This window comes from Oryctolagus cuniculus, chromosome 11 (genome assembly GCF_964237555.1).
Source record: "Oryctolagus cuniculus chromosome 11, mOryCun1.1, whole genome shotgun sequence".
NCBI classification, from domain to species: domain Eukaryota; kingdom Metazoa; phylum Chordata; class Mammalia; order Lagomorpha; family Leporidae; genus Oryctolagus; species Oryctolagus cuniculus.
In genome coordinates, this window is record NC_091442.1 from 26,242,634 (window position 1) to 26,256,150 (window position 13,517).

Genomic DNA, 13,517 nt, shown 5'->3' on the forward strand with positions numbered 1-13,517 from the left:
TGAATCCCGATGCACTCATTTCCGGGGTGATGACTGTGGAGCTATGTGGGTTACTTACTTCTGTGTCCGCCCTTTTTTGATAACAAATCACCAGCACCCTGGACATCCTAAAATGCCCTTAATGCTGGAAAAGAACGCAGGGCACATGTAAGTGTCACCCTTTCGCTGATCTACTTGGTTCCTCTTCAGTTTCCTCAGTCAGAAATAAATCAGTACCAGAAACATTTGTTCTTGTTCTTAGCTGCCCAGTTGTACTATGCAACTCTTCAGAAGAAAGGCTGTCTGTGTGTCACCCTCCCTTCCTGTCTCCCAGCTTCCTCAATCAGTGCGGGTCATTACTTGCCTGCTGGCCTGATCTCCAATGACTGTTCCCTTTCTGGTTCACTGATCACAGCTCTGCCCTGCTCCTTAGGGCAATAAATGCCCACCTGGACCCCCCAGGATGCAGACCTCTGCCTGTCTTGCCAGTCCAGAAGCCTCCCATTCTTCCTTCAGGCCCCATCCTTCATGAAGCTCCTTCTCCTGGTTTTGCCTCTTGCCCTGTTCTTGGGCCAGGTCTCCCCAGGTAACTAGGACCTCTCCGAGGGGCTTTGGGTCAGGGAACCTTCTGTGTGCTTAGGGAACTCTGAGGGCTCTGACCGCTTGGCTGGGAGAATGGCCTGGAGGTCTCCACAGAGGCCTTTCAATCGTTGCTCTGGTCAAGAGGAGGTTTGGTACTCTAGTACCAGCTGATGCCCATTTGTTGACCTGTCTGACCTCCTCTCTCTGGAGAAGTTGCACACGAGGTCCTGGGGTGGGATGCAAAGAGAAAGAGACTTAGGTATGGAGTCTAGAGGAAGTGTAGGCTTTTCCAAAAACACTCCTTGGGAGGATTTGGACATTGATTTATTGTTGCCTCCATGAAAATGGTTCCCCAATTTCTGGCTGAGAATTCTAATTCTCAACCCCAAATTATAGGGAACCTATAGGTTGTAGGTTCCCCAGAGCAGCTGTTTGTTCCTAATTCCCTTGATAGCAAACTGTTCCAGGGGGTTTGGAGAAGGGAGTGTAACATTCTTGGAAGCTTTGTTGATGTCTTAGAGGACTTACCGATGTTCGAATAGGTTTATTTTAGATTCTTGTCCCCTTTCATTGACACGGCCAGAAGGAGGGGGCCAGGGGGCAAGTGGACAAGGTGGCTAATTGGCACTGGGCTCTGAGTGCCTTATACTGTATGAGGAGACGAAACCCTGGAGGGAGGGATGTTCTTTCTTCTCCACAGGGCGCTGGCCAAGGAGGTGAAGCTGTCCAGTAGATCCCATGCCACTGACTTCGGGGCTGTGACTGGGGACACAAGTGGAGGGAGAAAAGACAGTGGTTATAGACAGAGAGTATAGACAGTGGTTATAGACAGAGATTATAGACAGTGGTTATAGACAGAGATTATAGACAGTGGTTGTAGACAGAGATTAAAACAGTGGTCTACAATCTCCACTGAGCTCAGAGGCCACCTCGTAAAGGTTCCTTCCCCATGGATCTCCTTATCCTGTGCTACTCTCTGGCAGTCGGCTTCAGCTTCTCCCTCCCTCAGTTCTTGGTTTGCTTTCAACACTGACACTGCTCCTTCCTTCCCTTTTGCTTTCAGTGATGAAGTGTTGGGGTACATCAGGCAGGTGCAGAGCGACGTGTAAAGAGAGCGAAATATTCCATATATTGTGCAAATCCGAGGAGAAGTGCTGTGTGAATCCCAAGTACGTGCCTGTCAAACCAGCATCCACCTCTTTGGCAAAGATACCGCTCCAACCATGAGTCTCAACATCACTGGATTCCACAGTTCTATTAAATTACTCTTGGCTATACCTTGTTTCTGTGTGACAATTCCACCTAGTTATATGCTTAATACAAGTAAATAAAGAAGGTGTGTGTGTGTGTAAGAACAGAATGGACCAGTAAGTGGTAAAAATATTAACCTTGCAAATAGCTCCTAGCTTATTGTTCCATAGCTAGTCCTAGATTATATAATACTGTTCAACAGGTGGGCATTGGGCACAGCGGGTTAAGTCACCACTTGGGATGCCCACATCCCATTTCAGAATGCCCAGTTCAAGTCCTGGCTACACTGCACTTCTGATTCTGTTTCTTGTTAACGTGTCTTGGAGGCAGCAGAGGATGACACAAGTGCTTGGGTTCCCGATACCCACATGGGAGACCTGGATGGAGACCCGGGCTCCTGGCTTCAGCCTGGCCCATCCTGGTTGAAGCAGGCATTTGGGGAGTGAACCAGCAGATGGAAGGTCTGTCTCTTTTTCTCTGTCTCTCCCTCTCTCAGCGTCACTCTGCCTTTCAAATAAATAATTAAATAAAAAAAGAATGTTCCTCATGCTCATTTGATTCTTTTCTTCTAGACCAGCACTGCCCATAGAACTTTCAAGATGGGTTGTCCAGCAGAGTAGCTACATGTGGTTACTGAGCACCCTAAATGTGGTTGACATGACCCAGGAATTGTTTTTTAATTTAATTGAACTTAATGTAATCTGTATTTAAATGTACAGGCTAAATGTGGCTAGTAGTTACTGTATTGTGCCGTGTAGCTTTAAAGTCTAGAGATGTAAGTCTGAGGCAGCTGTGGGCACCAATCTCTGGGTATTTTAGGGGAGACCTGGCAGTAAGCAAGGATCTGGGACGAACACAAGAAGCCATTGTCAGTCCACTGCTTCTCAGCTTTCTCCCAACGCACCTGCACTTCTGCCCTGTCCTGTCAGGGGCTCCAGCACGTGTCTCTCACACATGGAGAGAGCTGCCGTCAGCCCCTAAGTGGGACAATAGGGGCTTTACCTCTCTCCGCCTCATGGTCTGGGTCTGGGTTCCAAGTATCCCCAACTCCCAACCCTTGCTACTTACCTGATTAATCAAGAACTTTTTTTTTTTTTAAACAAATGAGGCAGTTTATTGACCCAGCATCCTTTGTTTTAGTGTTTCTTGTTGGCAGCGACCACCTGTCCAGTGAAGTCTGTCCAGGTCTCTTTGTCCTTGAGAAGTCAGTTTGCGGCCCCAGTCTTGGTCCTTTTCCACCATTTTCAGCTCACTGGGGCTTGCGGGACCCGGGGGGCCACACTTGCAGCCTTAGCACAAGTGGCTGGGCACGGCGCCGTTTCTCTGATGTCGAGGTAGACCACAGACCGTGGTCACAGAGCTCGCACCAGCTCCGTCCTGAGGGTCCAGGTGCTGTGTGGTCACGGAGCTCACACCAGCTCCGCCCCGAGGGTCCAGGTGCTGGGAGCTCACACTAGCTCTGCCCCGAGGGTCCAGGTGCTGTGTGGTGGAAGCAGCATGGGTGCAGAGCTTGACCGTGTCCATCCACTGGGGACTTTCGGCTCCCTGAACGTGTTGAGGAAGGCTGCCAGAGCTCTGGGGAACTGCTGCGGGTTACAGTAACCCCAGGCATCGCGCCGCCTCTGCACTGCCAGCCAGGGGACATGGGCAGAACCGTTTTTTTTTTCTTTCAATCCTGAGTCTGAAATTCTGTGAGGGTCACTTGTCTCTGTTGTGTGAGAGCCTTGCACTTGGCCACAGCTTTACGGCCTCAGTCTCCCCCAACTCACTTTCCTGATCAGAAACCCCAACCTCGCTGCGTAAGTATCACTCTGATTGTCAGGGCAAGAGCGTTGGTTCCAGGATCAGAGTATCGGCTGTGTGGCCCTGGGCAAGTCACTTGACCCTCTGTTGTGTCATCTCTAACGCAGGGACCTGCCCTACACAGTGTACAGGGTGTCATGAGAATTAAAGGAGAGAAGAGCTAGGAAAGTACCCAGCCCGGAGCCTAGCACACCTTCAGTTCTTGATACATGTGAGGTGAATCTAGGTTCATATTTACTCCCATATTTTCTCCTTCTAGGTTCTTCATAGCAATTCTCTGCTGATAAAAAAAAAAAAATAAGATCTTCCTTACTCGCTTTGCCCTCAACGCCTCTTTGGAATTAATGTTTTGTGTTTTTTTCTTTTTTCTTTTGACATGCAGAGTGGATAGTGAGAGAGACAGAGACAGAGACAGAGAGAAAGGCCTTCCATTTATCGTTGGTTCACCCTCCAATGGCCGCTGCGGCCGGCACGCTGCGCTGATCTGAAGCCAGGAGCCAGGTGCTTCTCCTGGTCTCCCATGCGGGTGCAGGGCCCAAGCACTTGGGCCATCCTCCACTGCACTCCCGGGCCACAGCAGAGAGCTGACTGGAAGAGGGGCAACCGGGACAGAATCCGGCTCCCTGACCAGGACTAGAACCCGGTGTGCTGGCGCTGCAAGGCGGGAGGATTAGCCTATTGAGCCGTGGCGCCGGCCGAATTAATGGTTCTTAAAATTGGAACGGAGCTCTTGCCTCCACTGCCACCCCCCTACCCTGTTTTCACTAGTTCACCTCCCTAACTCTGCTTCCTTCCATCCTCGGCTTGAACGTCAGGATCTATTCCCTGGGTCATTTCTCTTGCAGACCTTGCCAGTTCCTTTGTTCACTCTGCCTGGTATCACTCTCAAATTCCCAACCATGGTAGAATGCAACCACTTGCCTGCCTTCTCCATATGTATAAATTAGCAGCTGATTATTGTGAAAAGAACCATCCAACTGGCCTCACTGATTCTGCTGGAAATTCAAGGCCTCAGACTCAAATAGCACTCAACATTGCCCACCTACTCTCTTGTCTTCTCCAAGAAACTTGCTATTCTTTGAGATAACTATTACAGGATTTCCCCCTCTTTTCAATCTTCTGTCACTCCTTTCCTCTAAAATACTAATCCTTGCCTCATATTTTGAGAAAATAGAAACTGTTGGAAGCAACTCCTTTACCTTCTCTCTGAGAAGTCTACGCACGCTTGCATTTGGTCCTGCAGCTCCCATCTTCCTTTAGTTTACGGTGAAAGAATGGCGTCTATTATAGAAATGTCCTTCCTCGGCATAGAAGCTGGCCCCTCTGCCTGTATACAGCCCATCCTCTCTCCTACTCAAGCACTGCATCTGCAATTCTTATCTGTATTCCCCCAGTCTGTTTCTATCATACCAAGTACTCTGGTCCCCTCATCTTAAAATAAAGCCTCCCTTAATTTCACATTCATCCACGCCCCATTTGTTGGCAGTTCTTCAAAGAAAAACTTCTAAAAATGTTGTCTGCCTTCACTTTGCCAATTTTTTTTTCCCGTTAACTTTTCAACTCAATTCTGTTCAGCTTTGACCTCGTTGTTGAAACTTCTCCAGGAAAGATACCCAGCTATCCTCAACATGGCCTCACCTGGTGGAAGCCGCCCTGTTTTCCTGTACTTTGATTTCTGAGAAAGTATTTGATTTGGAATCACTGCCTCCTCATTGAAATGCGTCCTTGTCTTGGCTTCAAAGAAACCAGACTCTCCTGGTTGTCCTCTGATCAGCTAGAGAAGGCCAATCCATTTCTAGCCTGGCTCTTCCTTCCCTTCCCAAAAGCTAGAGCTTGAGCCTAGGCTGTTTTCACACCGGGTAATTTGAGTACTTTCTATATTCTGATCACTCCCGTGTTCCTATCTGCAACTCCACGCTGTCTCCAGCCTCTCTGCTCAGGTACCTGTGCTGTTGAGTGACATCTCCACGTGGTCGCCTCTTGTATCTGGGATGGAACTCTTGCTGGGGACCTCACTTCACCAAGCCTTATACTAGCCTTTTACTTCCCTCCTCAGTCAATGGCAACAACAGGTTCCCAGTTGCTCCAAACCCAGCAGTCTTCTTTGATTCTTCATTTTGCCTTACTCCATTCAACCTATCAGCAAAATCCTAAGGCTCTACCTTCAAAATGCATCTCAAAACCATCCATTTCCTTCCGCCTAGTTCAAGCCATGGTCATCTTTGTCTGAACTTCTACAACAGTCTCCTAACTAGTTTTGCTAATTATTCTTTGACAGAGCAGCCTAGAGGTTAATTATATACTGTCACAGCTCTGTTTAACTCCAAACAATGACTTCTTATTTAAAAATAAAATCTAGACTGAGTGCCATGGGCTGTGAGGCCTTTCCTGGCCTGGTTAGGTAAGGAGAGCTGGGAATGTTTATTCTGGGTCTGGAAGGTATTTATTCTAGAACTTGTTTCTGATGACCAGTAGAATCAAGAAGAAAGGATTTTCCTCAATCTGGGTATTGAGTGGTTTGAACACATCATAGGATGTATCAGGTAGTAGGAGGTTGGGAAGGGTAGGGTGAGAAACACTGCACCCAAACTGGATTTATCTAGATTCTGATTACATTTACATTAAGATCTTGTTCTACACTTTGAATCCACAAAGATCTGTCTGTGTATTGGCAGTCACTCAAGAATTTGATGGCAGTTCTATACTGTTGGGACTCAGGACTTTGTATCTGCTCCTCTTGATGTCTCAGACTGTTAGCCATCAGTACTCCTTCTGCAGTGTTTTTAGGAACACTCCCCTTACCTCACTGTTTTCAGGGATGCTCTCGCAGCCCAGGTCTTCATTAGCATCCCGTCTCCATTTTTGCTCGTATTCCGGGTCTTCTGCTGCATCTTGCTGCAGCTCCTGTAATCTCCCTGGCAGGTCAGAACCCACAATAGCCTGCTGTGATCCACCTTAGGCACCAGCATCACACCCGGGCTCTTGCCATTGATGCTGCCACTAGGTGAGTGTTTTCTCCAGCTCTGCTGTGGTTTGGATTTAATCTTTAAAGATTCCAAGTTTTTATGAGAACATTCAGTTGGCTGGTCCTGGATCAAATACCTGTCTGATAATCCCCAGGGTGGCACAAAAGAATATTTGCCTTTAGTGCTTTCTGAAGCAAGAGGTCAGCTTTCCTATCAAGACCCAGAGGATAGAGAGTAACTCCAATCTGAAAAGGGCCTTAGATGCTGAGTGTCTAAAACTGCAGCAGATGACTATGATCAGGGACTATTCACCTTCACCCGGATGCTTTCCCTCTTACCTCAGTCTCTCATTGCCAGGGTGAGGAGAGGGCGGTGCCCAGGGTAGAATGTCTAAGGGGAACTCTCAGGGTCATGGAGATGCCTTCTTAAAGCTCTCTCCTTAGGTACCTACCTCACCTCTCCCTCGTCCTGGCCATGCCAATTACATCCTGCATTTGTCTTTTGCAGGACGTAACACACCTGTACTTGATGCTTGCTTAGTGTTTCTCTTTATGACAGATTATCATCTCCATAAGACAAAGATTACAGATGATTTTCTTTTCTGTACCCAGAATGGAATTTGTCACACATTGGGCATTGAACTAAAACCAGTTGAGTTACTGACGGACTACATGAGATATATTTGGCTTAAAATAGCAGAAATGGTTCCATGAGACAATCCCTTCTTTCAGGTGTATTACACAAGTATTTGATATTCAGTAATCATAGAATGATACTGAAATACATGTTGGAATTATAATACAGAGCACTTAGCAGGGATGAGTGGCAGTCACATCCGTTGCTGTGATGGTCCTTGGTCAATGGCCTCATTTTTTTTAAAAGATTTATTTATTTATTTGAAAGAGTTACACAGAGAGGAGAGGCAGAGAGAGAGAGAGAGAGAGAGATCTTCCATCCAATGGTTTACTCCCCAATTGGTTGCAACAGCTGGAGCTGTGCCGATCCAGAGCCAGGAGCTTCTTCCAGGTCTCCTGTGTGGGTGCAGGGACCCAAGGACTTGGGTCGTCTTCTACTGCTTTCCCAGACCATAGCAGAGAGCTGGATTGGAAGTGGAGCAGCCGGGTCTCGAACCGGTGTCCATATGGGATGCTGACGCTTCGGGCCAGGGTGTTAACCTGCTGCGCCACAGTGGATCTTTTGTTTTAAGGACAAGAGAAGAATGTCATGGCATATGGGAGAGGAGATGGGGGTTTGGTTTCAAGGGTGGTAGATGAAGCACCCCAAGGTGGCAGGTAGACGGGCAGCATTGCTTGCATGTGAATCACTGTGGAGACAGCCACTATGGCCACGCCCCTGGGAAAGGCAACAAAGGCCTCGATGGCTGGGCCCACGTTTGGTGGAGGCTGCCACAAAGAACAGTTTCTTGTTGTCCAGATCTTCCCAATGAACAGCCAACAGAGTGCGTCAGCATTATCCCCACTGCAAAGAGCAAGGGTGACAATTATTATTATTATTATTATTTTGACAGGCAGAGTGGACAGTGAGAGAGAGAGAGACAGAGAGAAAGGTCTTCCTTTGCTGTTGGTTCACCCTCCAGTGGCCGCTGCGGCCAGTGCGCTGCGGCCGGGGCACTGCGCCGATCCGATGGCAGGAGCCAGGTGCTTCTCCTGGTCTCCCATGGGGTGCAGGGCCCAAGCACTTGGGCCATCCTCCACTGCACTGCCAGGCCACAGCAGAGAGCTGGCCTGGAAGAGGGGCAACCGGGACAGAATCCGGTGCCCTGACTGGGACTAGAACCTGGTGTGCTGGTGCCGCAAGGCAGAGGATTAGCTATTGAGCCGCGGCGCTGGCTAACGGTGACAATTATTAACATGATGGAATAAGGACCAGCTCCCTCCTCGCTTCCCAGAACAGTAGTCCCCTAGGACTACTCCTAGGAGGATCCAGCAGAAGATGCTACAAAACCCCAGCAAAGCCTGCACTGGCCGTCTCAACAGCTAGGCCAGCGGTGTCTTAGAGCTGGACTTAATAAATAAATAATAAATAAGTAAATGAATAAATACAGTGCAGTATCTACTGAGGCCTGAGTGTGGTGGAGCATTCATGATTGGCACGTGACTGTCATTATTTCAGTACATTATGGAAGCAATGCTTTCACTGTGTTTGTTTCACAGAACGCTGCTTGAGACAGGACCCACAGGTGGGGAGGTATTGGTTAAAGGATTTCCTCTAGGATCCAGCCCCTCTGAAATGGCCTCGCCGTACTTTCACGAGCCCCTGGCACTCGCATGGTGCTTCCAGAGCCTCAGGCCCTCACGCAGAGCGTGAATGCCTGGAAGTGAAGTCGTCCGTGAAGGCTGTGATTTTACCCTTCTCACTTCTTTACCTTCTTGCCATATGATGAACCCAGAACTTTAGTGGGGGGAGTCGATGAGGCCAGGTGGGCAGGACTGCCCTGGAATTTGATGACTGGGAGTTCTTTCCCCTCTCTGCTGTGGGATTTAGGCTTCAGGCAGTGGGAGTTCTGCCAAGAATTTTATATGCAAGTGCACAGATCTGAGGGAGTAGGTGGTGCCTGGTCTGCAGAACGGGCCAGGTCTGGACGTACCCATGTGGGTGGCACAACCAAGGCCAGTCTGGGCTGGCCCCAGGAGACATCACACAGCAGTCACAGGCCAACCTGGCTGTTTGATTAAGACTCACTGTGGTCACCATTTCCTGGGTGGCATCTGCCTGCTGACCACCCACACTCCCTCAGCCACTTCCCTTAGCCTTTGCCCAGCTCGCCGGCTCGACAGGAGAATCCACCTGCTATGATAGTGTCCCGGAGCCTGGGGCTGGAGAGGCCTGAGGGGAAGAAAGGGGCAGAACTGGACAGAGCTGTGGTCTGTGGCATATGTAGGAAGACCTGTGAGCAGGCACACATGCAAGTACGACTGAAAACACACAGATACACATCCATGCTCCAGTTACATGTCTACATACAAACTACATACGTGGTCTTCAGAAGGCTCATGGAAAACGCATGAATTCCCTTTTACCATAAAGTACCCTCATACGTACACATGTGCTTCGAAGTACTCATGCTCACAAAAACAGATAACTAGGACACACATGCAAAGTATCTATAAAATATATAAAATTTATATATAAATATATAATATATATTTACATATATAAGTATATATATATAAAACATACAAAATTTAGACATACTTACCTATTCACAAATTGACACATGTGTATGTACAACACAAACATGAACCTGGACATTCAAACAGAAATGCTCCATGGCAATTAAACACTCCTTTTCCATTTCTCCTATGCCAGTCCAGGCCACTTTTCTGCATCACCACGGTGCTCTCTGGGCATTCATGTGTAACAGCAGGTGTTTCCTAATGGAGCTTAAGGAATACTGAAAGAGCTGTAGTCAGGAAGGGCCTGGAGTCTCCTGGTCTAAACAATAATAAAAGCAGGTATGTACACAGCAGTTATTAAGTATCAGGTAATATCCTACATGTTTTGTGAATATTCACTCATTAATCCTCACATTAATCCTGTGAATTATTATTTCTCTTGTTTTACAGCTGAGGAAACCAAGTTAGGTTCAGTGACTTCCAAGGTAGCACAGCCAGGAGACAAACTTCAGAACTCAGGTCTGGAATCACCCTGCTGTGTTGTCTCATTCGGTACTGAGTCTTGCAGATGTTGAATGATTTGCTCAAGGACACAGGTAAGCTGCTCAGTCTTGGTCCAGATTGAACACTTGGCATTATTGTCACAGCCAGATAGTGTCTCCCACACCCTGTCGTCCTGGTGAGCTCCATTGCCCATGAAACAAGTCCTCATGAGTACCTTTACTGACCTCAGACACCAAGAAGTTTATGGTGGTGGCCAAGTGGAATTCAAAAATCAAGCAAAATTTAACTCTGAAATAAAATGTTACTCTTGTGAAACGAGGCAAAGCATTCCCATATGCTGAAAGTAAAAGGGGTTCTTAAGTTTCTTTGATTTTTTTTTCTGGCCCTGTGCCTTCCTGGTGCTCCAAGCATGGGCCCTGTCTTCCTGTTGGCTGCCCAGTTCTCTCCCTCAGAGCTCCCTGTCCTTTCTCTTCCATCCCCCACAGTGACTTCTCTAGATCTTGCCCATCTCCCTCCACACAGGGGAGAAAACCGAGTTTGCTTTTGTAAGACTGGAGAGGCCCAAACTGCCTCCCTTTTTCCTCATTGCTCACCTCAAAACAAAGAACTTATAACTGACGTGTCTTGAGCACTTACCACCTCCCAAGGACTGTACTAAACCCTGGACAGGAACTGTCTGTTGCTTACATGAACCAGATAGTATTGTTGCCCCAGACTTGGTTAAAGAAATTACACCTGGCCATGGCATCAATTTAGGATTTAAGCCAATGAAATAATTTAGCTGTTTGCCAGTTCAGAGAATTCCTAGAACCAGGCTTAGAAAATGAGTGGGGACCAAGGATGGGGGTTAGACAGAGCCGGAGTGGAAAATCACCTTGCAGACCCAGTGCAGAGCAAATTCGGTTCTCACCAAACCCTTTGATGAGGACCTGAGCCTACTCCCATTTGTCCTGCCTCCCTACTTCCCCTGGACACTGGACCTCACTGTGGGCTCCTTTGCTAAGATTAATTCTCCACTATTGCTCCTTCCTGTATTAATGAGCACTTGATTCAAAGGACAGGATGAGATCATGTGATTGGCTGAGCACAGACCGTGTGTTCACATCCTAGCTGCAAGGGAGGCAGGAAAGCAAGTATTTGAAATTGTAAAGTTTTGTGGTGCAAAGCATCACTCCCTCTCTTCAAAACTCATAGGGTAGGGTTCTCCCCAGATGGAAAGGTGAATGCAGACAATAAACAGACAAAAATGAAGCAAAACAAACAAAATGAAACCAACTGTTCATATAGTTGCAGCAGTCACACGATCCGGATTCAAATCCAGGTGCACTTGACATAAATGTTCGAGGGTTTAAGGTTTTCATTTAATTCTTTAACTCCATTCCCTTCTTCCCTTAGATTTTTTTTTTCCATCAACAAAACCCCTCTCTTTTCTGTGCTTTCAAATCTTGATTACACAGTGGATCAGCTTGAAGAACGCTTACCTCTCGCATGCTGTTGCAAATACGGCTTTCTCCACGGCCTGAGCCTCTTAGGAGAGTCCAGGGTTTGAATTCTGATCCCCATTGTGGCCTTGGCTTGGTCATTTCATTGCCTGGTGCCGTGGTTTCCTTCTTTGCCACACACACCTCCTAGTGAGGGTTAACCTTGCAAATGGATAATCCACGGTTGGGGACCTTATTACAGAGACCAGTTCCATCAGGGCGGGGGTGGGAATGAGCAGTGACTGCAGAGGGGCTGATGGGCGTGTTCTAGGTTTAGGTGACAACGATGGTGGCTCCACTCTAGAAATCTCCAAAAAAATCTTGGCACCATACACTCAGTGAGTTCATTTTACGATCCGACAGACATGTTATTAAAAAATGAGGACCACAACCAAGTGTTTCTCTGACCTCATTCCCACCTTCTCGCCACAGAGACTCCTCACGTTCTAGGTGACTGATCTCCTCCCTTAGCAGGGCTGCTGCTGTGCTAGGAGGAGGCGGTCGTGGTTAGACCGTTTCAGGGTCAGCCAGACCTGGATTCAAATCCTGGGTTTCCTCATGGGATCACTTGGGCGAGACATTTGCCCTCTGAATTTCAGTTTCCTCATCAGTGCACTGGAGGGAAGAGCCCTCCACGTGGTGGTTGTGAGGATGGAATGCGACAGTGCACGTGAAGCATCGGCACCAACTCTAGCTGGGAGTGGGACCCGTGAACTGGGTGCCGTGGCTACTTCGGCGGGGTGCGTCTTCTCTGAGGCTTCAGCCTTCAGGGGGGTTTTCCTTCTCTCATACCCTTTGTGTTGATGTTTGCCATTTTTCTTAGGGACCTGAAACACCCTCCTGAGCTCCCACGGTGGAGGGGTTTTCTAGGGGAAGAGACACCTGGCCCTGTCGCCACAGTCCTTCCTGAAAGATCTTACAGTCCCCCACTGCCCATAGGATGGATTCTGAGGCCCCGAGCGTGGCCTTGAAGGCCCCAGATGCTGATTTGGTTACGTGCCTCCCCCTATGCCGGACGTCCACAGCCACATCTTTTTACCGACCATTCTTTTGATCTTCCTGGATGCAAATTCGCTTTCTATTCCCTGCTTTCTCCCTGCCTTGAGCAGGTCAGTGCACCTGACCATCTCAGTTTTGTCAAGTATGAATTGGGGGCTGATGATGTCTGCTTCTCGGGGCTGTTCTGAGGATAAGAATAATGAAAACGATGGTGATACATACTGTAACAAGGATTCAAAATAACAAACCTGCAGTTCATAATCATTCAGTACCCACTACGTGTCAGGTGCTTTGCTAAGCAATTTATAGAAGTGAACCCATTTAATTAAATTAGATGGTTAGGATTGGTTTGTGGTCATAGGCAACTCAGCTGCTTTTTCATTCTCCCAAATGCTCATGATAGCCAGGGCTGGGCCAGGCTAAAGCACAGAGCCAGGGACTCTCTTGGGTCTCCATGTCGGTGGCAAGGCCTTCATTTGCTGTCTCTGAGGGTGAGCAGTAGCAGGAAACTGCACCAGAAGGGGAGGCAGGACTCAACCCCAGGCACTCAGATGCAGGATGCAGGCGTCTTAAGCAGTGGCTTAACCTGCTTTGCCATCATGCTTGCCCCGGAGGAGTGACACTTGAGAGGAGAGCGAATGAATAGGAAGAACCACCCACAGGAAGATCTGAAGGAGGGGTTGTGTGGGGAGAACAACTGACAAATGCCGAGGCCCTGGAGTGAGGACAAGCCTGGCAGTCAGAGGCTCGGAAAGACACATACCTGCTTCCGAAAGCTGAAAACAAGTGATTCCAAAAATGCAATGTTTCTTGAC

General features: G+C 48.1%; 1 protein-coding gene and 1 pseudogene across 1 annotated transcript; one reads left to right on the forward strand and one right to left on the reverse strand.

Moving 5' to 3' along the window:
- On the forward strand, window positions 1–1,835 carry DEFB121 (defensin beta 121). Its single transcript, XM_017341706.3, has 2 exons — window positions 1–565; window positions 1,625–1,835. The coding sequence occupies exons 1-2, from the start codon at window positions 421–423 to the stop codon at window positions 1,786–1,788; spliced, it is 309 nt and encodes a 102-aa protein (XP_017197195.3). The 5' UTR covers window positions 1–420; the 3' UTR covers window positions 1,789–1,835.
- Window positions 1,836–2,948: 1,113 nt separating this feature from the next.
- LOC127490965 (small ribosomal subunit protein eS19-like) lies at window positions 2,949–3,424 on the reverse strand (annotated as a pseudogene).
- Between the last annotated feature and the right edge of the window lie 10,093 nt (window positions 3,425–13,517).